Genomic DNA, 25,071 nt, shown 5'->3' with positions numbered 1-25,071 from the left:
CCCTTCTTTTTTTTTTAAAGATTTATTTATTTGAGAGAGAGAGTGCGACCACTCGAGCAGGTGGAGGGACAGAGAGGGAAACAAGGAGACTCCCCACTGATTGGGGAGCCTGAGATCATGACCTGAGCTAAAACCAAGAGTCAGATGCTTAACTCATTAAGACACCCAGGTGCCTCCCTTTCTCCCTTTGAGGCCTTTTTTGAACCTCGGAGGTAGACCTGACTTCTCTCCAACCTCTGAGGTAGACCTGACTTCTCTCCTGCCCTCAGGCCCCATTTCAATCATAAATCTCGGAAACACTTTATTGCTGAGCTATTTGTAAAAGATCTTCAAGGACAGGCACCATACCATTCATCTTTACATTGACAGTGGCTAGCTCACAGGTAATGCTTTAAAAAGTTTTACTGACATGATGAATTAATTAATATGAAGAAGATAGAACTCTAACAATCAAGGTAATAAAGGCTAACCATGGAAATCAGAATGGAGTTTTCTCAAACATTCTTCAATAATGTTCAACAAGTGTTCTCCTTCAACAAGGAGTATCTCGGAGGATTGCTCAGGACTAATCCTCATCATTTTTTCTAGACAATGAACAAAAAACTATTATTTTTTCCCAAGTGGCCAGCATGCTCTTGATAAGGGGCAGCTGTCCTGAGGACATGACATCTACACTACACTGCAAGTTCCCTAAGAGCAGGAACCATGCCCATTTTGATCCTCAATGTCTGTTAACAGTGCTTGGCACATAGTCCTTGCTCAATAAATATCTGTCAAATGAATGTTCAATCAGCATGAAGATTTCAAGGTCAACACAGTATAGGAGTGATTTTATCTTGAATAATGGTGAAATGAAAATGAACCTTCATCATTTTCTGCATCCTCTTCTTTTTCAACTTCTAGAACTTCTGCTCCTGGAATGTAATCTTTAGCATCTAATTCTCCGTATTCTTGCACTCTTGCTTCTATGGAGGCCTCTGTAGGCTTACCCTAAAGAAAAGAACACTGTTTTAAAGATTTATTTATTTGAGAGAGAGCTCATGTGTGCTCATGCAAGCGAGGGGAAGAGGCAGAGGGAGAGAATCTCAGACTCCCTGCTGAGCATGGAGCCCCACAAGGGGCTCGAGCTCATGACCCTGAGATCACAACCTGAGCCAAAATAAAGAGTTGGACGCTTAACCAACTGAGCCACCCAGGCACCTCCCCCAACGCCCAACACTGTTTTTAGTAGGGTTCTTAGACTGCATTATTCGTGAAAAGGATGAGGTCTCGAGGCACCTGGGTAGCTCAGTCAGTTAAGCATCCCACTCTTGATCTCAGCTCAGTATCGATCTTAGGGTTGTGAGTTCAAGCCTCATATATGAGTTTAAGCCTCAAAAAAAAAAAAATTCTCTAAGATTATGAATATAGAAGGGAGAATCATGAACAATGGAAGTAATCAAATGACAAAAACAGTCCACTTATGCCTTGGGTCAAAGTAAATCCCTCAGCCAGAATTCTGCCTATTTTCTTGCTCTCCTCTGATCTGGATCAGGAAACTGGCAGTTAATAGAGAACTGTTCCAATTCTCAAGTCATGAGATCATCACCTCTTTCTGTTACATACACACATTTCTCTTCCTTCCCAATTCCAAAGAGGTGCTATCTGGCTGGGGAACAGCCTGTTCGATACTGGCATCCGTTACTGACTGATCTCTGAAATTCCAATCTGTTAACGATGTCAAAAGCTTTCAGGATGAAACAGCCTGACAGGTCTATAAGACTCAGTCAGCATCAAAGAGCATGTGCCAACTACAAAATAGTTAAGGCATTGGTATTCAATTCAACTGTATTCTGAGAATAAAACTGCCAATACTCATAGTGGAAGCTTCATAAACACTAAAACTCATACTGTAGGAAGTTATTCTCACCTTCTAAGACTGTAACCTTTGGATGCAACATATGCATGTTTCACCTACCCGGAATTTCTTCTGCAACATCTTAGGATTCATTGTTCGGAAGAGCTGAATCAAAGTTCTAGCAGACATCATCACATCTGTAAAATAACACCTTTAATTAGGAACTCCAGAGCAAAGAGTCTATTGAGAAAAGAGAGTCACTTGATACTCTTTGATCTACAGAGAATAACATGCATCTTACTCTTATCTCTGTGTGTTCTATACTGAGCCAGGTCTTGGAGAAGTTCTTCAGTCATGGCTAGAGGACATCGAGCTGTTATCTCTTTTATAGCATTGATTCTAGAAAAGGAAAATGAATTTAAAAAGCCCAACAGCAATCTCAGATGGTTCAATATAAGGAGGTTTCCTAAAAAGACTAAATCAAAAGGTATATAAATTGGGGACTTCCAGGGTCAACAGTCCTTTAAAAAACATATCCACTGCCTCCAGGTATGTTCTACATACCCTACAGTCATGACCTCCCCAGAGTTCTTGTCGGTGACAAAATTGTTGGCCACAGTCATGAGCACTGACTGAATGATCTGAATTGGGAATAAAAGAAAAGAGATGAGTGCTGATAAAATGCCTCTACCTACTCAAACATGTGAGGATGAAGGGACAATAGACTATTCACAGTAAAACAGTCTTGCATCTTCAACATGGGAGTTGGAAGGAATCAAGACTGAGGAAGACACATAAGAAAACTTTCAGTCTTCCTGGCTATCCTTAGATTAAATTTTGCTCTTTTTTAGTATTATTTTTTAATATGGATTTAAAAAATTGCTTTGACTCAGGACCATCCAATGATTTTATTCTATTTTTAAGTAGGCTCTACACCCAGCATGGAGACCAACACAGGGCTTGAACTCATGACCCTGAGATCAAGACCCAAGCTGAGATCAAGAGTTGGATGTTTAACCAACTGAGCCACCCAGGTGCCCCTCCCATGCTATTTTAATCAAATAAAGGAATTATCAGCATTGAAAAATAATCACTATAAAAATATACTGATATTCTTGTCTTCTCTGACAAAAGATTTAGCAATTAAAGTCAGAATTCTCAACATCTAAAACAAACTTTACTTTTCTATGGTAAATTTTTTTTCAGTTTCTATAAACGTGTGTGTCTATCTCCTTAAGAGTTAATGTCTCTTCTCGTTTTGAAGAAAAGGGGGGCAGGGGGCAGTCATCCCTGTGGGAAAAGCTACCATGATATATTTACTAGTGGCACTGCTATGCAGACAGAGGTAAGGTTTAAGAGTTCTCACCTCTGGGGGTACTAAGTGATGAGATGCTTGGGCAGCGAACAGAAGGATCTTTGTTACTTCTAAAAATGTAAGAGATCAGAAAGATCATAGTCAGCTTACTGTTCTGTCTCTCAGGACTATAGCAAACATGGCAAGCACGTTCTCACCTTAAATGCTATTGCTGCTTACTCCAGCTGCAACACCTAACCCCCGGATCCCTGCCTGGCTCACTCCCTCACTTCCCTCATGTCCCTGCTCAGCTGCTACCTTTTCCAAATGTCTTTCCTGACATAATCTAAACTGGAACCTGCCCCAGCACTCTTTGTTTTTTATTCTTCCTTTTTCCTCAAAATACTTATCTTCACCTGGACACTGTATACACAGCATTCTCTGAATCTCCCTCCAGAATGTAAGCTCTGTGAAGGTGAGGACATTCTTTATGTTCTCCATGGAATTTTTAGCAACTAACTCAGTGTCCAGCCTAGAAATCACTAAGTAAGTGAATAACTACAAACAAATATATACACATGCTCTCCCTTCAAAGGGGCAGTGTATATTAGGAGCAAGACCTCTGGCAGAAGAAAGAAGTGAGGTGAATCCTAATTTCCATTTATTTGCCAAGTGACCCTGGTCTTTTTATTTCTACACCTCCCAGGACTGAAGTGAAGTTCTGATGAGATGATGTATGTAAAGCATTTAGCAGCACAGCACTTGGCTCATGTTAGATGTTCAACAAATGCTGGCTTCCTTCCTATCTTGGTTCAAGTTCAAAGGCAAAAGCAACCATCTCTTCTTTCCTGCCCTTATGTTGTTTTTAACTAAGAATACACATGAGGACAATGGTAACAGAAAGATAAAATTCCAATATCTATTACAGTTACAGTAGGTCAGACTTCATTTTTAGAACTTTCTACCTGCTTATAGTATTACAAAAAGACTTGCTTTGAGAATCCAGTCTTTTGTCTTCCAAAAATAACTATTTCTTAAAGTTGATAAGCAGAACATTTAACCCATGGCAGACTGGGGGAAAGAAAACATAAGGGTTTCTCTCCCCTTTTCTGAAACAGAACACACTTTACTCCTAACTCTTGCCTTTAATAATTCCAGAACAAAAGGCATGGATGGTTATTCTAATCCAAGGTCACTGAAGAAACATGGCAAGTGGGAAGCTTACCTCTTTGGTGGGGCTGCAGAAACCTTTGCACAAATGGATAGAAGTTAAAGAGAAAAAGCTGTGGAAAGAAGAATGCACAGACTTTAATATTTATGTAACTGAAGCTACAGAATTTTATTTTTCCCTAACACAATTTTATCACAAGCTCACCTAACTAGGGATCATCTTTTACTTTTGTTTTTTCTCAACAAGAATTCATGATTCAGTGTGCTATATTACCCAAGGAAAGGGAGGCTATACTGCTGCCATCCTCATTATGTCAAGGAAGAAGAAAGTACATGCAGAATAAACCAGGGGAAAAACAAAAACAAAATGTAACATTCTTCTACTTTTAAAATCAGTGTGGCTGCAGAACTATTTTAAGTCTTCAAAGATAAACAGGATTATAGGAAGGAATAGCAATGATATTAAGGCTCCAAAGCAAGGGATAAAATAGTAACTCAAACCTCAATAACATCTGGTATAATTTAATCACCAAAACCCCCACAGTTCTCATTTTATTACTGGATACCAGTCCAATCACACTGGAGGAAGCTCTGTATTAGCTCAATATTACTCTGAGCACTCTAGAGTCTACCTAAATAAAGGTGACAGGGTCTAGTTATTAAAGCAACTGTATTTTTTTTTAAATTGTAGTTGACATACAGTATTATATTAGTTTCAGGTGTCCAGCATAGTGATTTGACATTACTATACATTACAAAATGTTCAGGAAAGCAGCTGTAATCTTTAACTCTAAAGAGAGAAACTTTGGAAATGGATTGGTCTTTCTCAAAGTTTACCATGTCAAAATAAATTAATTTTTTCTATTTAGCCACAAAGCAAAACCAGGACCAGGACCAGACAAGTAATACGGAAGACTTAGGTTCAGTACAAAGATGGATGCTCAACTGTAGTCAGTTGTGAAACTCTAATAATCATTTCTATCAAACAATGCTTAAATTACACATCACATCTGCTTTCCTATCAAGCTCAAATTTGGGCCTGACATGAAATTTCTGTGCAAATTTAACATAAATTCATCTGGTAATCCTGCTGTAGGACTATAGCCCATGGAGAAAAGGCATTTTATTCATTAAGATGTTAAGTTTTTCTTAGAAAAAGGGAACAAGTGCTTTCATTATTCACATGTACTTTCATTTTTAACTGAATATTTGTTGACACTGCTAGATTTTCAGTAAACAAGATTATTTTACTTTTTTTCTTTAAATAAACTTTTTGAAGGGGGCACCTGGCTGGCTCAGTTGGAAGAGCGTGCAACTCTTGATCTCAGGGTCACAAGTTCAAGACCCATGTTGGGTGTGATTACATAAAAATAAGTAAATAAATAAAACTTTAAAAAATAAACTTTTTGAAGAAAGCAACACATTCAATGATGTACAGAACAGCCAAGTCACAAGAGCGAAATGATAGGGAACAACCTCAACGCCATTTCTTCATGGCCTAACTTTTTGGAAATCTCATTTTCTACAACGGCAGTTAGTCTATTTAGTATGTGTTAAGTTTCCATATGTACGCACTTTACAGATATACATATATATGTTATATAAAATACCACCAATGAGGTCCTACAATTTAATCCAATATGAAATAAATGACCAGAGAATTCAGGTTTGCAAACACTGACAATCTCCTACCAGAGTGGTCTGGAAGCCAGGAAAGCTATAAAGGGATAAACAAACTGCAAAATGTAGTAATAGTCAATAAAAATACACAGGTTATGTTGACTCAGAAAAACATATATGTAAACAAAGTAGAAAAACAGAACACAAAATAGTCTGTCCACAAACTCAATATATGTATAATTTAACATCCATACTTACTGATAAGAAAACAAAGTGATAAAAATTGCTGTTTTGGGAGTGAAAGGTTTTATTTTTCTATAAATTGTATGGTTTTAAATGGGTTTTGAGGGATAAAATCAAGCCACTGTTCTACGTTAGTGGCTTTCCTTTTACCAAGAATAATTCTATTTCTAATATTCACCAAAAAGAGAAACATAATGTAATTCAAACCTCGTGAATTCCCACCAATCTGGAGATGAGGTTCATGAGCATCATTTTCACCTCAAACCTCTCTGTAGAGCTCTCTAGCTGCTTTAGTAGTTTTTCTGCAAAATCTGGAAAAGAGAAGATCAGAGAAGTACACTGTGAGTCCATGGTCTGTACACCACGATCTAACAGGTGTAGAGAAAGGCAGTAGTTAGATCAGTGACTGTGGTAGAACTGTACCTGAAATCACTCTGCTGGTTAAGGATCCCCAAGATTTTTATTTATTTTTTTAAAGATTTTATTTATTTATTTTTTAAAGAGAGGGAGAATGAGTGGCGGGGGGGAGATGGAGAAGCTGAGCAGAGAGCCCGACGTGGGACTCGATCCCAGGATCCTGGGATCATGACCTGAGCCGAAGGCAGACGATTAACCAACTGAGCCACCCAGGCACCCTGGATCCCCAAGATTTTTATGACTGACTGTTTGATAGGAGCTCCACTTAACAGTTCTTGGAAACTTGCTTCCCAAAGTGTGCTCCACAGACCACCAGCAGCTGGTCCACCTGGTAGCTTGTTAGAAATATAGAATCTCGGGCCCCACCCCAGACCTACTAAATCAGAATCTGCACCAACAAAAGATTATCATTTTTTCATTTAGTCAAGCACAGTGTCCTACCACTACTGTTTGTTAAAGACATAAAATAAAGAACTCTTCCACACTTTTCTTATTTTGCTGTGGACTGGGAATTACATCTTTAGAACATAATTCCCCAGGCTACAACCAACTAGTAACAAAAATTACTGATTGTCTATTAAGTGCCAGGGAGCTTATATTCCCTGGTAACAGGCAGAGGTAAGGCCAAAAAGGAACCTGGGAAGTTATAATTATAATACCTTGGGGATCATGAATCAAATGAATAGCTGAAAAGTTAAAGACCTCTGGTTTTTTCTTCTTTTTTTGTTTCTGAAATAAAACGAGAAGAAAAACATTTACATTACACCACACTATTGTGGGAGAGAAACCTACAACAAATTTGTTTCAAAAGCCTTTCTTTCAACTAGAACTAAAGGTGGCTTTTGTCTTTTTACATTAAACCTCAGGAATGTTCCAGCAAATAGCACCTGTGAGACTTCAAAGAATTTAGAAATATAAACATTAAAAGACACAGAAGGGCCAAATTAATGAGTTTTCAGACTAACCATTATAAAATATAAAATGTATTTCATTGGTACACTCTTCTGAGAAGACAAATCTAGCAAAAATACCCTAGTATGAGCCATCTTGATCAGAACAAGTGAAAAGTGAGTTTAATCAAATTAATTTAATCAAGTCACAGATTTTGCTAGAGCTGAAAACATTTTGTCATCTAAAAAACCCAGTACTTAAAAATTCATCACACATTTCTAAGTCTCCCAAAAAATGCCAATTCTTTATTTCAAATTCTTAAAAGCTTTTCCTAAAAACCCCATATTCTATAGTCTAATGATTCCTACCTCATTTGCCAGGTACAAGTCTCACCTTGAGCACTTTCATAGCCTTTTCCAACCTTTTCTTGTGTTTGGAGCTTTTCTTCCCTGTGGCATATTGCACTAGCAGGTCTCTTGCTGTTGGTCCTTCATCCTGAAGAAGAAACTACTTTGTAAACAAGGAAAATCTGCACAGAAGCAAATAGTAAGGCTTTCAAAGACTTCTTTGCATTGGTACTCTACAACCGCTATCAAAAAGGAGCATGACTTGGGGCGCCTGGGTGGCTCAGTTGGTTAGGCGGCTACCTTCGGCTCAGGTCATGATCCCAGGGTCCTGGGATCAAGCCCCACGTCGGGCTCCCTGCTCAGGGGAGAGCCTGCTTCTCCCTCTCCCTCCACCTGCCTCTCTGCCTACTTGTACTCTCTATCTCTCTGTCAAATAAATAAAATTAAAAAAAAAATTAAAAAAAAAGGAGCATGACTTCAAATTCAATAAAAAATATTTGCCTATGTGTACAAACAGGTACATACATGGAGCACCGGTTTTTGTTTTTATATTTTGCTTTTAATTTTTATCAAAGTATAAAATACAACGTTTTTATTTGAAAAAAGAAACTCGAAACACTATCACTAGGAAAATGCTTAAGCTATAATACATTCACATTCTGAAATATGTGGAGGTTAAAAGAATGAGATAATCTGTATGTACTAAGTGCATTGGTATATCTATATATACAACACAAAGAAAGCAGGTTGCAAAATAATACACATACCATTTATATATATTTCAAAGATCTAATATACACATAACATATACACATCCACATATAAATGCATGGGAAAGCAAATGGTTATCTGTAAAGATGGAACAGGGAAGTAGAAAGAAGACAGGATCAAGAACTTTTATCTATAGTATCTATAATTTTTTGTAAGAATATATCATTCACATTATTTAATAACAAAATGAATTAAAAGATCTTATTACATATTCCCATATTCTTATTACCACAATGCTAATATGAGAAAGGATATTTTTTCTTAGAATTTCTTTTTGATTTTACTAAAAAGTATTTTTTAATAAAGAAAATTTCATGACATCATAAATCTTCATTTTGCCTTTTTAAAAGAGGTCACAATATTATTCCTCTCCTTCCCTAAACACTCTATGATATTGACATCATCTCAAAAAATATACTGGCAGCAATTTTCACTCTAAGTTTATATAATGAGTTCAAGGCATAGCTTAAAAACTAAGAACAAGGCTAAATGAATTTAACTTTTATTAGTTCTTTAACCAATCTTAGTGAACATAAGTGACAAATTCTAAATAGAATAAAATCTCAGCATGCAGAACACAATAAAGGATAAAGATAACATGTAAGTGTCTTTCTAACTAGAGCAGTCATGCATTTTACAATCTGTACTGAGAGCAATAAAGAAATCTGATAGACTACTGTAAAGTTCAGAAGCATCTATGGTTGAATGTATAACCTCAGATTCTGAGTCGCTGTCCTGTTTCTCCTCTTCATCTTTCCCAAGGAAAAATGTCAAAGCAGCAACTAATATCTAAAGACCAATCAGAACAAGTCAATTACTCACTCCAGCTTATAACAAAGAATAAATACTTTTGTTTATGCATTATTCATGCACAGAACTGGGATCTGAAGGAACAGTATCAGACTGATGGGATTTGGGCCCATTTTTCTCAATTAAAACATAATGTTGTTAACCATTATTTGTCCTAAAAGTATATATACTTTTAAAAAATTATCTTTAGATAAAAACAGCCAGGTTCTACATGGTTATCTTTTAGGTAGTCTACCAGGAATTTCTATATCTCCACCCCTGCCCCAGAAAGTGACATTTTTGTCTTTGACTTTCTAAGAGAAAGTCAAACATGTTCTTAAATTTCTTTCAGCTGTGCTTGGGCCCAATAAAAGAGTCAAGAATTACAGGGGAAAACAAACACTAAGGCTATCATTTACTACAAAGCATTTAAAAAACTCCTAACTTTGTCTGCCTCCTCTAAAGCACAGATGAACCAGGGAAGCAGCCTAAACACAAAGAGAGCATTACTAAACATGAACTGCACGCCCATACAGTACCTCTTCCTCACATGCCCATCTCCTTGCTACTCACAGTGCCTTCACACAGCCCTACAGACACTCACCTTGGTGACCTTAGAGAAACATGCAGTGGTGATCACATTGACAGTTTTGGCATCATTCCTGGAGTAAGACAAATGAGTGCTTTCAAAGTAAATTTTCATTCTCTTGCATTTCATAGCATTGACAATGGCACAAAATAAACAATATATATTTCTGACATATTAGACTCCAAAGTTTAAAAAGTTGTGGGTTGCAATAAATAATCATGGGTTGCCAAACAAAAAAAAAATCATGGATTGCTAAATTGTCAACCCCAGTGAACATTTAATTAAACTTTATCCCAGTCTTATGTCAGAAAATTATGCAGCCATTTAATACGGATTTTTTTGAAGAATTTTTAATGACACAGGAACGTACTCAAGAGAAATAAAATGAATAAAAACTTAATAGTACTGTAAAATTCCAACCATATTTAAAAATTCATGGTAAAGGGGGCGTCTGGGTGGCTCAGTTGGCTAAGTAGCCAGCTCTTATTTCAGCTCAGGTCATGATCTCAGGGTCCTGGGATCTAGCCCCGAGTGGGGCTTTGCACTAAGCGAGAGTCGGCTTGAAGATTTCTCTCCCTCTCCCTCTGCCCCTCCCCCTGCTGTGTGTGCACACGTTCTCTCTCTATAAAAAATGAATAAATCTTAAAAAAAATTCACGTTAAAGAAAAAACAGGAGAAAATATCATAAACTATTAACAGTGGATCTCCTCTGGGTGGTGAAACTATCAAAAAAATTTTAAACAACCTTTTTAGCTCCTCCTAATTTTTTGTTGCAATGAATATTACTTTTTTTAAAAATATTTTATTTATTTATTTGACAGACAGAGACACAGCAAGAGCAGGAACACAAGCAGGGGGAGTGGGAGCGGGAGAAGCAGGCTTCCCGCAGAGCAGGGAGCCCGATGTGGGACTCGATCCCAGGACCCTGGGATCATGACCTGAGCCGAAGGCAGATGCTTAACGACTAAGCCACCCAGGCGCCCTGAATATTACTTTTATAGTGAAAAAAGACATGAATTGGGAGCAATGTACCAACAAACCAAAGTTTACAGAGCCTGATACTTTACATACATGGGATAAACTGACTTGGAAATCCTCAGAGTGACAGAGCAGGAAGAGCATGAATTTCAGAGTCTGACATCTGGGTTTGAATTTCAGCTCTGCCCTTGACTAGCTACTAAGCTTACACTCTATGAACTTTAGTTTTGTTACCTATAAAATGGGAATAATTCCAGATAAGCTGCATTACGTTGTTCTAAAGATTGAAAGAAATCATATGAGGTGTAAGTGGCTCAAGAAATGGTTGCCAATGTTATTAGTTATTTGGATTGCTATTTTTAAAAATTTCCCACTTAATCTATGACAGTGGTATATTTAAGAGCTCAAGATCAAGAAAAATATTTGTGTATGTACTCTGTAGTAATTATAAATGAATGAGAGTCTCCTTCTCAAGAGACAAATACATACCAGATGTTTCTTCTGTAGAGTTCAATCATCACATCCAAAGATATCTTGGCTGCGGTTGCATTGCTGTCTCTTAACATGGTGTACATGAAGTTCTGCAACACCTTAAGAAAAAGAGAAGAAAGAAGACTTAATATAATACACTGCTGGTATATAACGCAAACATGGGACACAAAAGGGTACTTACTATATTCACTTTATTGTTCTTGTGCTTTGCATTTATATTCTTGATATCAGTGACAATATGTGTGTATAAAGTCTAAGGAAAGGAAACAAAAACATACACATATTAACCAACATTTCTAACTTTGCTCAGTTTGGAGAAAAGTACAAATGCATGGAAGAATTTAATTTTACCTACTTTTCATTATATAAGACACCATAAACAAAACAAAAAGCAGCAGCTAAAATGCAAAAGGAAAGTTGTCCTAAAAAGATTAAACAAGGAGTTACCATATAACCCAACAATTCCAAGAAAAATGAGAATATATTTCCACATAAATATTCACAGCAGCATTATCCATAATAGCCAAAAAGTGGAAACAACCTAACTGTCCACTGATGAAAGGACAAACAAAATGTGGTATACCCATACAACGGAATATTACTTGGCAACAAAAAGGAATGAAGTACTGAGACATTCACCAACATAGATGAACTATGAAAGCAGTATGCTAAGTGAAAGAAGCCAGACACAAATACCACGCATGTTGGGTGATTCCATTTATATGAAATACCCGGCATAGGCAAATCTATAGAGACCAAAAGTAGACTGGTGGTTACCTAGGCCTGAGAGAGATGGGGAAATGGGGAGTGAATGCTAATGGGAATGGGGTTTCTTTTTGAGGGGGATAAAAATGCTCCAAAATTGATTGTAGTGATGGTTGCAAACTCTGTGAATATACTAAAAAGGACTGAACTGTACACTTTCAATAGATGAATTGTATGTGAATTATATCACAATGAAGTTATTTTTAAAAAGGAAAATTGCTCCATTTACTTGGGCCCTAACTACCACTGGTGCCCAAAATATGCTCGCATAGACAACTTTTATCTCACAGTTAGACCAAGAAGTACAATTGCTAAAATCAAATGGTGGCAGTCTCTTAACACTCAGAAAAAAAAATTTTAAGTTAATAAATGTAAACTTAAATTTTTCTTTCTTAAATTTCTTTCACAAATCTTCAGCTCTGGTCTTACTTATACAAGCAAATACAAAGTCACGGGGAAATATTAATAACAAAAAAAGTGTTTTGGGAGATAGGGTGGGGGCTGTTATAGCTAGGAGTGTCCAGTCCATGCTCTGATTTGGCTTGTCAGTATAGTACAGTTGAAAAAGGCATGGGTTCTAGAGCCATACTGCCTGCCTGGGTTTATATTCCTGCCTCCCCACTAACATGGCCCATGATTCTGGGCATCTTACTCTACCTCTTTGTGCCTCAGACTTTTCATTTGTAAAATAACAGTAATAATAAACCCAATCTCATTTTGTGAGTAAACAAATAAATATGTAAGAAGCTCTGAATGGTACCTGGCAAAAAGTAAGCACTCAATAAATGAAATCTATTAGCACCATATTGTATGCACACAAACGTTGATTTTTTTTCCTATTAAAATTATTCTTAACTGTATCCAATAACGCGAAGTATCAAGAATTCAATCTACAAATTTAACATCACTGCAAGGAAAAATGAAATATAAGGGGGAAAAAGCAATTTTGCTCTTTACCTTTCGCAGAAGCTTGTCATGGCAACGCAGAAGTTCAAAGAAGAGTTCTAGCAAACTTGATGGATCGATGAGATTCTTATTTCTTAGCAAAATCAAAGCTTTGCAAAATGTCTAAGGAAGGAAGAAAACATACTATATGATAATGATGAAATTAAGATGAGAAAAGGGAGAATGTACACCCCAAAAGAGCATGCTGTCTTCTACTAATTAGGCTCTATTCTGGGCATTAGAACAGAACAGTCAGTCTCTGCCCTCATGGACCTACCACTGGGAGTGGGGCAGGAAAGCAGATAGAGGAGCAAGGAAGCACATAAACAGGTGTATCTCAGACAATGATATGTGTCATGAAAAAAGTAAAACAGGGTAATATAATTGATACACAGTGACTGAGGGAGGGCTACTTTACACATGGAGTTGAAGGAAGTGTCAAGATATAATGAACCCGGGGCACCTGGGTGGCTTAATCAGTTAGGCATCTGCCTTCGGCTCAAGTGATGATCTCAGGGTCCTGGGATCGAGCCCCGAATCAAGCTCCCTGCTCAGCGGGGAGTCTGCTTTTCCCTCTCCCTCTGACCCTCCTCCCTACTTGTGCCCCCCCACCGTCTCAAAAAAAAAAAAAAAAGATACGACAAACCCCTAGTGATCAATGAATGAACAAAGATAAAAAAGGTGGGGTAACAAGAACAGAATAAACTGGAATCATCGATCTGAATTTGTGACCTCACAAGGCATTCCTTGGAAGTACTGTTATACCAAGAATCAGCCAACAGCACTCATAGTACTCCAGCTTACCACCAACTTTCATGAGTAGCCTTATTGCCCAAGGTTTGGCTTCTACTACCGTTCTCCATTAATGGAACAAGTAATCCTTGGAGAATAGTTGATTCCAAGTCTTGGGGCAGGAAAAGCAGTAAAAAAGGTTTTGGAATTATTTCTGCCAGAATATAAGGATGCTTTCAAAAATATCAGGGACTTTGCCGCAAGGACTGAAAAGCTCCCACTGGCCAGGTGATAACAATCTGAACAAAAAGTAATAATGCTTAAAAAAAGAAATGAATACAAAGGACATAAAAAGCCGGAGGCACCTGGGTGGCTCAGTCCTTAAGCGTCTGCCTTCGGCTCAGGTCATGATCCCAGGGTCCTGGGATCAAGCCCCACATCGGGCTCTCTGCTCCGCGGGAAGCCTGCTTCTCCCTCTCCCACTCTCCCTGCTTGTGTTCCCTCTCTCTGTCAAATAAATAAATAAAATCTAAACCCCCCCCACACACAAAGGACATAAAAAGGGGCGCCTAGGTGACACCGTTGGGTAAGTGTCTGACTCTTGGTTTTGGCTCAGGTTGTGAACTCAGGATCATGAGATCGCACCCTGCATGGGCTCCATACTCAGCATGGAGTCTGCTTAGGGTTTCTCTTTCCCTCTCCCTCTGTCCCTCCCCTCTGCACCACAAAATACATGGGTATTTTGTTTCTTCCATTAAGAAACACAGTCTGTTCTATCTAAATAGGAAAAAGTGAACAAAAACTTGGGAATGATTCAAAAAGTCCTGGGAAAATAACAAAACACTAGGCAGAAAAGTCCAACAGTGTGGTTATCACAATCGCCAATTAAAAAGAGGATCCACCAGTTTGTCTTAAATGAATCCTCTAAAGAGGAATGCTCTAAAAAGGATTGCTCAATCCTGTTTCCTAGGAAAAGAAATCTCCATTATTTTTTAAAAACCTATTTATCATCATAAAAAACTATAAACAAACACACACACACGTTTATTTATTTAACAATGTCTGTAGACCGGTTTGGTTGGGTACTGTTAGACACACAAAACTTAAAGGAAACCTAATTACTTGGAAAGACACTAAGTCTCTATACTCAAAATCTCAATCTGTATGACCTACAGGGACCTGAAAAGTTTCATGATATAAGTAAAAGTCCTTTGACTAACAGTTTGAGTTTGAAGTCTCGTGGGCTGTGCTGCCAGGTCCCACATCCCAACTGAAAGTCATTCACTTGACAACCCAGACCTTGAAACCCTGGCTTGAGATGATACCCTTTCTCTTTCGGGCCTATTCGAATCAATAAAATCCTAAAGAAGTATAAAAAGAGTAGAATTACAAAAAGCCTAGGAAAATATAAGAAAAAGAAAGCAAAACTGAATCTACAGACCTAGCATTTTACAAATTTTGGCATAAAATATTAATATGTTTTGTGATCATATTTGTGTCAGTTCTACCTGCTGTAGAGGTGTCTGAAAAGCAGATGTATGAAATCTGAAAATGACTTAGGCTGGGTTCCCCCAAGAAGCACAGCCCAATTCTATTACAGTGATTTGTCCAGATCTCTTCTAGAAGTAAAGGAAGCAGGATAGGGCAGACAAAAGAAAAGCTGAGCAAGGATATATCCTTGGCTGGAGACTAGTTCAGTCACATAGAAGCCCTGGAGCACAAACTGCAACACAAAGTTGGACCCACACCGAGGGAAGAGGCTGGGCTTTTGTACGTCTGGTTTAGTCAGGCACCACCTGTAGTCTGAGAGGGCAACCTCCCACGTGCTACGGCTGTCATTTAGCTGGAGACAAGGCACTGGAAAAAGGATAGCTGGGGGTCAATAACAGCCAACATTCACCACAGGTGACGGAAATGGGCGCACGAGGCTGGTAAAGGGGCTCTCAGCCAGGACTGAGTATCAACCACTAAAGTGACAATATTTAAATGCTCAAACTGGCCAGTTAATGAATAAATTTATTAAATTAAGCTTTACAGGAGTGCTCCTAATCAATTCTGGTTTGGCACTGCCCAATTTGAACTGAATTTTACTCAAACTCTTAAAATTTAAAAACAAGTGAATAAATAAAGCATTGTAAAAACTGTAAATTATAATTAGGGTTCTTAATGCATAAGAGATTTGAATGACTAGGCGCCTGGGTGGCTCAGTCAGTTAAGCGTCTGCCTTCAGCTCAGGTCATGATCCCAGAGTCCTGGGATCGAGTCCCACATCGGGATCCATGCTCGGCAAGGAGTCTGCTTCTCCCTCTGCCTCTGCTGCTCCCCCTGCTTGTGCTCTCTCTCTCTCTCTGACAAATAAATTTTTTAAAAAATCTTAAAAAAAAAAAAAGAGAGATTTGAAAGACTAAAAGAAATCATGTATTTAAAAGAGCACCCTGGCAGGGTTAGCATGCTGGAAGAACAGAAAGGGGGGGGGGTATAGCAGAAAAGGAGATGAGGTCAAAAATACTGGTGGGGGCGCCTGGCTGGCTTAGTCAGTACAGCGTGCAACTCTTGATCTCAGGGTTGTGAGTTTGGACCCCACATTGGGTGTAAAGATTACTTAAAAATAAAATCTTAAACCTCCCCCCCTCAAAAAAACCCCCAAACACTGGAAAGCAGATCACGTAGGGACTTACAGGCCAGTAAGTATTGTAGAGTTTTACTCTAAGTATAAATGAGAAGCCACAGAAAGATTTTAAGGAACAGGTGACACATTCTGATTTACATTTTAAGAAGACGTTTAGCTGAGGCTGTTCTCATTTAAACACATATGATTTGTACACATAAACACAGCACAATATATCAATCCAAATACTGGACTTACCATTCGAAGATCTGGATCCAAGACAGTGTGATTGTAGGAGAGAAGATCTTTCAGCTCTTGAGGAAAATTACTTAAATGATCTGGATAGCAGTGACCAATCTGTAACAAAGCAAAGGTTCTTCTGAAGTTTCTCTTTCTCTCCTATAATTCATATGCACATATTTATGATGCTCTGCAAAAGGAGAGTAAAAGGCTGTTTCATAGAAGTAGATGGTTTCAATTCATTTCTTTTTATTCTACATGCTACTTTTCTGACCTCTTTCATATTTCTTCTAACCTTAGTGAAATATGTGTGACATGAATTAGAATCTGCTCTTACGAATTTGACAAAAAACCAAACAGCCTGAAAGTTTTGCTTTGGTGGGTTCTGCGCAACACTCCAGCAAAATCTTCTAATTCAGCTTAGGGAGAAAATAAAATTTGCAAAAAAGGAAACCTAAAAAAATTTTTTTAAATTAAGTTTCCATTCTTGAATGGAATCAGGTTGGATAGTACTAGAAAAATATTCTGCAAACTATATAAAACAACTGGTCTTTGTTTTACTCAGAAATCATCTTACCTGTGCCATAAACATCACCAGCTCTGCCAGTTCTTTGCTAGGTTTGTTTGGTTGTAATTTGAAAATCTCCACATTGGATTTGTAGTGATTATACTGCTGTAGAAACTGTAGGAAAAGAAAATTTAAGTTGTCACCTTCTATTGTATGACTTTCTCAGTAAAGAATGAGAAATTACTTAGTAGACATCTCTGATAGTGGCACGGACAAACAGATATGGTAAAAGTGTGCAGAAATATCTTTTCCTTACCTGCATTCTTCAAAATAAGTTTTGAAAAATGGGAGCACATCATAGATAATCTAAAGACCCTTTCTTTTATCATTAGAAATGTAGGTGATGTGGTGTAAAGCACATTAAAGCAAGTGTCAAAAACTCAGATTCAATATATAGAGCACTCATAGCCGCAGAAAAATATAGGTCAGAAAAAGTAAATTATGTTGCAACTATATAAAACTCTCCAGTCAAAATTCCCCTTTTCCTTTAAATAATGATTAAGATTTATCTTGGAGTTCTAGATAGGATGTGTCAACAGCCAAAAGCAATACACAGAAATAATGATAATAGCTTCCACTTATTCAGCACTTGCAGTATGCCAAAGTCATTATGTACATTATCTCATTTAATTATATTTAATTCTAACAACAACCCAACAGTTTAATGTTGGAACTCACCAGGCCTCAGTTCCATGTCCTACGTCTACTCTCCAGCCCTAGACCACAACTTTAAATTGTGTATGTATGAGAGAGACACTATGAGAACGAGTATTTTTTTTTTTTAAGATTTATTTTTAGAGATAAAGCGCGCGCGTGCATGCGCTCATGAGTCGGGGGAGGGGCAGAGGGAGAGAGACTCCTCAAGCAGTCTCCCTCCTGAGAGGCGAGCCTATGACTGGGCTCCATCCCAGGGCCCTGAGGTCATGACCTGAGCCAAAATCAAGACAGTTGCTTAACTGAGCCACCCAGGCACCCTGAGAATTTCTTTGTATTAGCAGCCGTAACGGGCCCAGTTCACTCCAAATTCATTATCTCCAATTGCCCGACATGTGTTTAGATATCTAATAGACATCTTTAACCTAGCATGATCAAAAAAATTAACTTTTGATTTCCCTCAACAAAACTCTTAGGCCTCCAGCTTTCTCAAAGACCAGGAGTCAAGAAAAAGACCTACAGGGCGCCTGGGTGGCTAAGTCGGTTAAGCGACTGCATTCGGCTCAGGTCATGATCCTGGAGTCCCGGGATCGAGTCCCGCATCGGGCTCCCTGCTCAGCAGGGAGTCTGCCTCTCCCTCTGACCTTCTTCCCTCTCATGCTCTCTCTCTACCATTCTCTCTCTCTCTCAATAAATAAAAATCTTAAAAAAAAAAAAAAGACCTACAGCCCCTACATGCTTCAGATAAGACCCTGCTCTCTTGACGCCACACCACTATTGACAGGAGTGAGGAGGGGGCCCCGGAACTCCGTGTGCTCCCGGCAATATCCCACTTCTTTCCCCTTCCTATCCATGGCCCAGCCACCACTATCTGCCTTGAGATCCTAAGAACTGGTATCATTACGCCCCTTATGTTCATCAGTCACGACAAATGTCCAGGACTCCCAGGTCATCCCTCATTCCCCTCTCTCCAAGCCCCAGACCAGCGGAATTAAGAACTCTTGGGCGGGGCCAGGGCATAATATTTTTTAAAGTACCCTAGCCATTCCGATGCTCTTTGGAAAACTGTTTCTCTCCTGACACACTGCTGCCCCGTTTTCTTCCGCTCAGGAAGCGTCCTCTTTCTTCCTCGGTGCTACTTCCAGAGAAGTGGCATCCCTCCAGACTGGTACCTTTTTCTGCTCCTTAACTGTCCCCACTGCCAGCTTTGAATCTTATGCCTGGAGGTCCATTTCCGGCTCTCGGAAACAGACGTCGATGGAAGGCATTCTAACATACGACTCATCAAGTGTTACCGACTTATTCAACTTAGGGGTTTCTGAAAGCAAAAGGCTGAAAAATCTGCATGGAAGTTGGAGGTCGAGGGGGGCATTTGTCCCTCCACCTCTATGAGGTCGGAAGATAAACGTTTAGAAAATCCAAACGGGCAGCAAATTTCCACGAGGCGGGGAACGAAACCAGAGGCATGTCCCTTCCTCAACCTCGTCTCTCCTCCCGAGGGATCCCTGAACCTAACCGGAGAACTTGGGGCGAGCCAGGACCCCAGTTCCATTCCACACCTTCCCCTGCCTGTGTCTCAACCAGTCGCGCCCCGGCCTCTAGCGGCGCCACGCCGCACTCCCACCTCCTCGACGTAGGCTGGCGAATCCCGCTTGATCAGATTCTGTAACTGGGGCAGGTTGCTGGGCAGCTTATTATTGTTTCTGTTAGACATGCTGGCTGCTGACTGGCTCCGCAGGGCACAGCTTTAAGAAACCCCACACCGCCCGCAACCAACAACCGTGTCGGCCGTGTGTGGGAATCGTGCTTCCGAGAATGACCGGAAACAGCACATGGGACTCTCGGAAGGCGGCACCATCTTGGCTCTTAAAAAAAAAACAAAAAAACAGCGAGACTACGGAAGCCTCGGAGTGTCAAGTTTACTCCCACTGCCGAAATGCCAGTAGTGGTTTACGCGAGGTTTCGATTTTTTTTTTTGCCCCGCACACATAAGTTTATACCGTCATTCTGACACTCCTATGAAACAGATAAATAAGGATTAATCCTTTTTTAAATCCCACAGCCTAAGGACAGAAACTTTTTCCTTTGGGAGTGGATAGCACTATCCTATTTTGGGGGGGAAGCGATAAGGTGCGTGTTACTCTTTGCTATAACTTTAAATACCGTTTTTGTTTTGTTTTTGGGTGTTTCAACCCACAGTAACCCACCCAAGGGAAAGGGGTGTGGCCTGAATAAAATGTAATCATGCTGATTGATTTAAAATTGCAAATTGATTTGTATTTAAAGGACAACCATTGTTATAACCTTTATAGGTACTCTTCAGCCACAGTTTTAAATTCAGATGCTGGTAATTCGAAGAGAATACATTTCTACAATTTCACAGTGTGCAGAAACAAATATGAATGAATGATTTAACGAGTTAGGGTGTTGTTAATACAAAAATACGCGCGTGATCACGCACTCTATGCCAGGCACTGTTCAAGCATTTCACTTGCATTACTCATTTAATCCTCCGAAAAGCCCTCTAAATTTGGTACTATAATTATACGCACTTTACGGAGGAGGAAATAGGCTCAGACAAATTGACTGCCCAAATTCATAGCTGGTGTGGGAGCTGAGGATTTCAGTCCAGGCAGTTTTGATTGTACCTAGATGAGAAAGAAAAGAAGACTCAGCTGTCACCTAATAACTGGTCCGGCATTAATAGAAGGGCTGTGGTATTCTTTGCCTGACGTAAACAATTTTAGGTGCCCCTGGCTGGCTTAGTGGGCTAGAGCATGGCACTCTTGATCTCGGGGTTGTGAGTTCAAGGCCTATGTTGGCTTATAGAAATTACTAAAATAAATAAATAATAATAATAAAAACAATTTCACAAAACAGTAACTTCATTTCAGTCCGGGTTATCACAGAACTGGATAGAATGAGTCCAAAACAAGATAACTCTGTAATCACACCCGAGGAGAAACAAAATCAAGAATGTTGTACAAGCCACCATTAATTTTCAACTATGTCTAGAAAATGGCTATTCTATTTATTGTTGAGTCAGGTGCTTGTGAAGTTATTAAGAAGCAAATGTAGGCAGTAAATATTTTTTTAAAAAGCCTATTCAGAGGGGCATCTGGCTGGCTTATTCTGTAGAGCCTGGGATTCTTGATCTCAGGGTCATGAGTTCAAGGCCCACGCTGGGTGTAGAGAAACTTACCTGAGTAACTAAATTTTAAAAAATTAAAAAAAAAAACCCCAGGCATAGATTTAAATTTTAAAAAATGTTTTTAACTAGGTTGTATTAGGAAAAAAAGTATCCTCAAAATGAAATATATTGAAAAATTTTTTGAAATTATTTGATAGAATTCCTGCCAAATCATAAGCTTATGTACTATGAAGATTTCATCACAAAGATATGACATGAATAAAACCCTCAGGCTATGCCACAAACTTTTATTTGCCCTCTGTACGTCAGGAACTAGGGTAGGTGCTAGGAATACAAAAATAAATGAGGCATGGACATTTGCCTTCAGGGAGCTCACAGACTAAAAAGGGAGATAAATAGACAAGGACTTTTAAAATGGATAAAAATGTTCTTACAGTAGAGCAGTAGAAGCCATGGAAAGGACACCCCAGCCTAGGAGAACCAGAATATTTCATAGTTATGGTACTACTTGCTAGAAATCCTAAAAGAAGAGTTTTTCTGGAAGAGGGAAAGAAAGTCTTTTCACATAAAGAAAATAGCTTTTATGGAGGTATAAATGCTTGAAAAAGTCTGGTGGATTTAAGGGATTGCCGGAAGTTTGGAGTGACTAAATGTTGGGAAGGGAGTGGGCAGCAGGGAAGGAGCTGAGAAAAATGAGTCAGCTGAGGTTATGGAGTCCTAATGATGAGAGGCTTTCTGTGCTCATCTAAGGAGGGCATGTAAGTCTGCTCAAGAGAAAACTGAGGCTGAGAGTGACTAACTGAATATGTATTTTTTTAATTTATTTATTTTGACAGAGAAAGAGATGGAGAGAGAGAGCACAAGCAGGAGGAGAGGGAGAAGCTGACTCTCCACTGAGTAGGGAGCCCCATGTAGGGTTCATTCCCAGGACCCTGGGATCTTGACCTGAGCCGAAGGCAAACGCTTAACAAACTGAGCCACCCAGGCACCCCCTGAATATGTATTTTTAAAATATTAAACAATGGCTATATTGCATGTAACATAATCTACATATGTTTAACATATATGAGCCAGATCAACACCAGGAAAACTCCATATTCATTTCTATATTTAGTCTTGAACTGGCAAAGAAACTTTTCATCTTTTTCTGATCTCCAAATAACTTTTAACCTGAAGTGAATTATTCTAAAAAGAAAATCTCCTTTATACCTTTGCAAAAGAGACCCTATAATAATTATAAAATGGAACGTATCATCTGGATTCAAATGGAGTAAAAATCTCTTTATTAAAGACGCCTAGACTAGGGGCTATTTTAAATTTTGATTGCATAAGAAGCACACTCTTCTTATATCTTTATTTGGGATGCCTTTTGGGGGGGTATAATATTCCAGACAATAGCATGAGCACCAGTTTTGAGCCATTAAATCTCTTCTAGTAGGAAGAAGGAAGGTGTTTCCAGAAGGGCAAAAGGGTACACCACCCCAACTGAATTAGCCTTATAAAAGTTCCAAGCAATGTAATACTAATGCATTTATCTCCTTGGTCAGAACTTAGTGAGATGGATAGCCCTACAAAGGAGTATTTTGGTTCGGTACAATGAAGCTTTGAATAAAGGAAGGAGAGATTAGGTTTGTTTTGAGGAATAAGGAAAGGTTTCATGAAGACAGGTGTACTTGAGATAGGTCTTGAAACCCATGTAGTTTTGAATGCAGGGGGATACTTAGAAGACAAAGAAACAAGAACTCAACTGAGACAGGTAGTAACCTCCATAAGAGTTTATTAATATCATCTATGTAAGAGAACTTTGTGACGTTCCTTAGGGAATATTTCCTTCTTTGGAAAAGGAATATGTTGAACGAAGCCAATCTCATGCCAGCCTCATGATTGGAGGTATGATCCATATGATGATCAACTGAAATTATCGTTAAATTGATGCTAAATATATTCTCTTTATTTATTTAACCTTATATAAGACAATAATACCTGGGAATGATGGGTTTAATGTGCTGGTGATATTTTTTGAGCCCATCTAAGGACAACACCTCTGATTCCAGATGAGATCTTTATTTTTTTTATGATCATGTATTTATGTATTATTTTACATTTTTATCTTTTTTTTAAGATTTTTTATTTATTTCTTTGACACACAGAGAGAGATAGCGAGAGAGAGAGAGAGAGAGAGAGAGCACAAGCAGTGGGAGCGGCAGGCAGAAGGGAGAAGCAGGCTTCCTGCATGAGCAGGGAGCCCGATGTGGGGCTCGATCCCAGGACTCTGGAATCCTGACCTGAGCTGAAGGCAGCAGTTTAACCAACTGAGCCACCCAGTCGCCCCACATTTTTATCTTCTTTTAAATTAACATATAATGTATTATTTGTTTCAGGGGCACAGGTCTTGATCATGTATTTATTTTATAGATTTATTAAGATGTAATTAGTCTGCAAGAAATTGGCCATAAAGTGTACAATTTGATGAGTTTTGATATATGTATGCATCCACAAAACCATTATCACCATCAAGGTAATGAATATATCCATTATACCCAAGTTTCCTTGTGTTCCATCATCCCCAAACATGCAGTTGCTTTCCGTCACCATAGACAAGATTGCATTTGCAGAAATGTTATACAAATGGAATCATATGTTATTCTTTTTTTTAAAGATTTTATTTATTTATTTGAGACAGGGAGGGAAAGAGAGAGTGAGCAGAAGCAAGGGAGAGGGGCAGCGTGAGGAGCAGACTCCCCACTGAGCAGAGAGCCCAAAGCAGGGCTCCATCCCAGGACCCTGGGATCATGACCTGAGCCAAAGGCAGACGCTTAACTGACTGAGCCACCCAGGTGCCCCTAGCATAATAATTTTGAAGTGCATCCGTGTTGTATATGTATATCAATAGTTCATTTCTTTTATTCTTTAGTAGTAGTCCATTATATGTATATAATGCAGTTTGTCCATTTACATGTTGACTATTTGAATTGTTCCCAGATCAATATTTGTGTTCAAGTCTCTTTTTTTTAAGATTTTATTTTATTTATTTATTTGACAAAGTGAGAGAGAGACAGCGAGAGAGGGAACACAAGCGGGGGCAAGGGGGTGTGGGAGAGGCAGAAGCAGGCCTCCCGCCGAGCAGGGAGCCCAACGCGGGGCTCGATCCCAGGATCCTGGGATCATGATCGGAGCCGAAGGCAGACGCCTAATGACTGAGCCACCCAGGCACCCCGGTGTTCAAGTCTTTATGTGCACATACGTTTTCATTTCTCTTGGTAAATGCCTAGGAGTGGATGGTTGGATCATATCAAAGGTTTTATTTAAGTTTTTAAGAAACTGCCAACCAGTCCTTTGCTTCCACCATTCCACTAAAACTGTTTTTATCAAGATCACCAATCACCTTGATGTTGCTAAATTCAATGGTCAATTTTCATCCTTTATTTTATCTGCAGCATTTGATACAGTTGGTGTCTCCCTCCTTCTGGAAGCATGTTTGGTAGCTGGCCTTTAACTGGTCTCTCTCTGCTTCTTCCCTTGCCCCCCCATTATGTATGTTCTCATGGCGGTGGTCAGAGGGACTCTTAAATGGATTAAGTTACTCCCCAACTTCCCTTCTCACTCAGAGTTAAAGCTAATGTCCTTCAGTGGCATAAAAGGCCATACATAACCTGACTTCATGCTTCCTCTCTTCTCTCCCATCATACTCCCCTTTGCCCACTCTGCCCAGGCAAAATAGCCCCTTGCCTTCAATGTGTCAAGCCTCAGGGCCTTCACACTTGCTGTTTCCTTTTTGTAAAAAAAAATATTTATTTATTTTGAGAGAGAGCGAAAGCGTGAGGGGAGGAGCAGAGGTAGAGGGAGAGAAAGAATCTCAAGCAGACTCCCTGCTGAGGATGGAGCCCAATATAGGGCTTAATGACCCTGAGATCATGACCTGAGCTGAAATCAAGAAATCGAGAGTCAGGTGCTCAACTGATTGAGCCAC

The 25,071-nt window shown here is 39.1% G+C and overlaps 1 protein-coding gene across 1 annotated transcript in view; it reads right to left on the bottom strand.

Moving 5' to 3' along the window:
* The window catches only part of SDAD1 (SDA1 domain containing 1), a 28,201-nt gene extending 8,399 nt beyond the window's left edge, over positions 1-19,802 (bottom strand). Inside the window, exons 1-17 of the mRNA XM_028100727.1 lie at positions 19,575-19,802; positions 17,306-17,410; positions 16,747-16,845; positions 13,161-13,271; positions 11,620-11,691; positions 11,436-11,536; positions 9,984-10,041; positions 9,305-9,379; positions 7,866-7,967; positions 7,241-7,310; positions 6,372-6,475; positions 4,357-4,414; positions 3,204-3,262; positions 2,402-2,478; positions 2,139-2,236; positions 1,958-2,034; positions 864-990 (exon numbers count right to left, since the gene is read on the bottom strand). Coding sequence (XP_027956528.1) covers positions 864-990; positions 1,958-2,034; positions 2,139-2,236; positions 2,402-2,478; positions 3,204-3,262; positions 4,357-4,414; positions 6,372-6,475; positions 7,241-7,310; positions 7,866-7,967; positions 9,305-9,379; positions 9,984-10,041; positions 11,436-11,536; positions 11,620-11,691; positions 13,161-13,271; positions 16,747-16,845; positions 17,306-17,410; positions 19,575-19,664 — 1,483 coding nt within the window. The 5' untranslated portion in view covers positions 19,665-19,802. The remainder of the gene's footprint in view (positions 1-863; positions 991-1,957; positions 2,035-2,138; positions 2,237-2,401; positions 2,479-3,203; positions 3,263-4,356; positions 4,415-6,371; positions 6,476-7,240; positions 7,311-7,865; positions 7,968-9,304; positions 9,380-9,983; positions 10,042-11,435; positions 11,537-11,619; positions 11,692-13,160; positions 13,272-16,746; positions 16,846-17,305; positions 17,411-19,574) is intronic.
* Between the last annotated feature and the right edge of the window lie 5,269 nt (positions 19,803-25,071).

The sequence above is a fragment of the Eumetopias jubatus genome, unplaced genomic scaffold, assembly GCF_037043125.1.
Source record: "Eumetopias jubatus isolate StellerSeaLion01/CBP00866 unplaced genomic scaffold, mEumJub1_p1.0 scaffold_2, whole genome shotgun sequence".
NCBI classification, from domain to species: Eukaryota; Metazoa; Chordata; class Mammalia; order Carnivora; family Otariidae; genus Eumetopias; species Eumetopias jubatus.
This window is presented reverse-complemented; position numbering and strand designations above follow the sequence as displayed.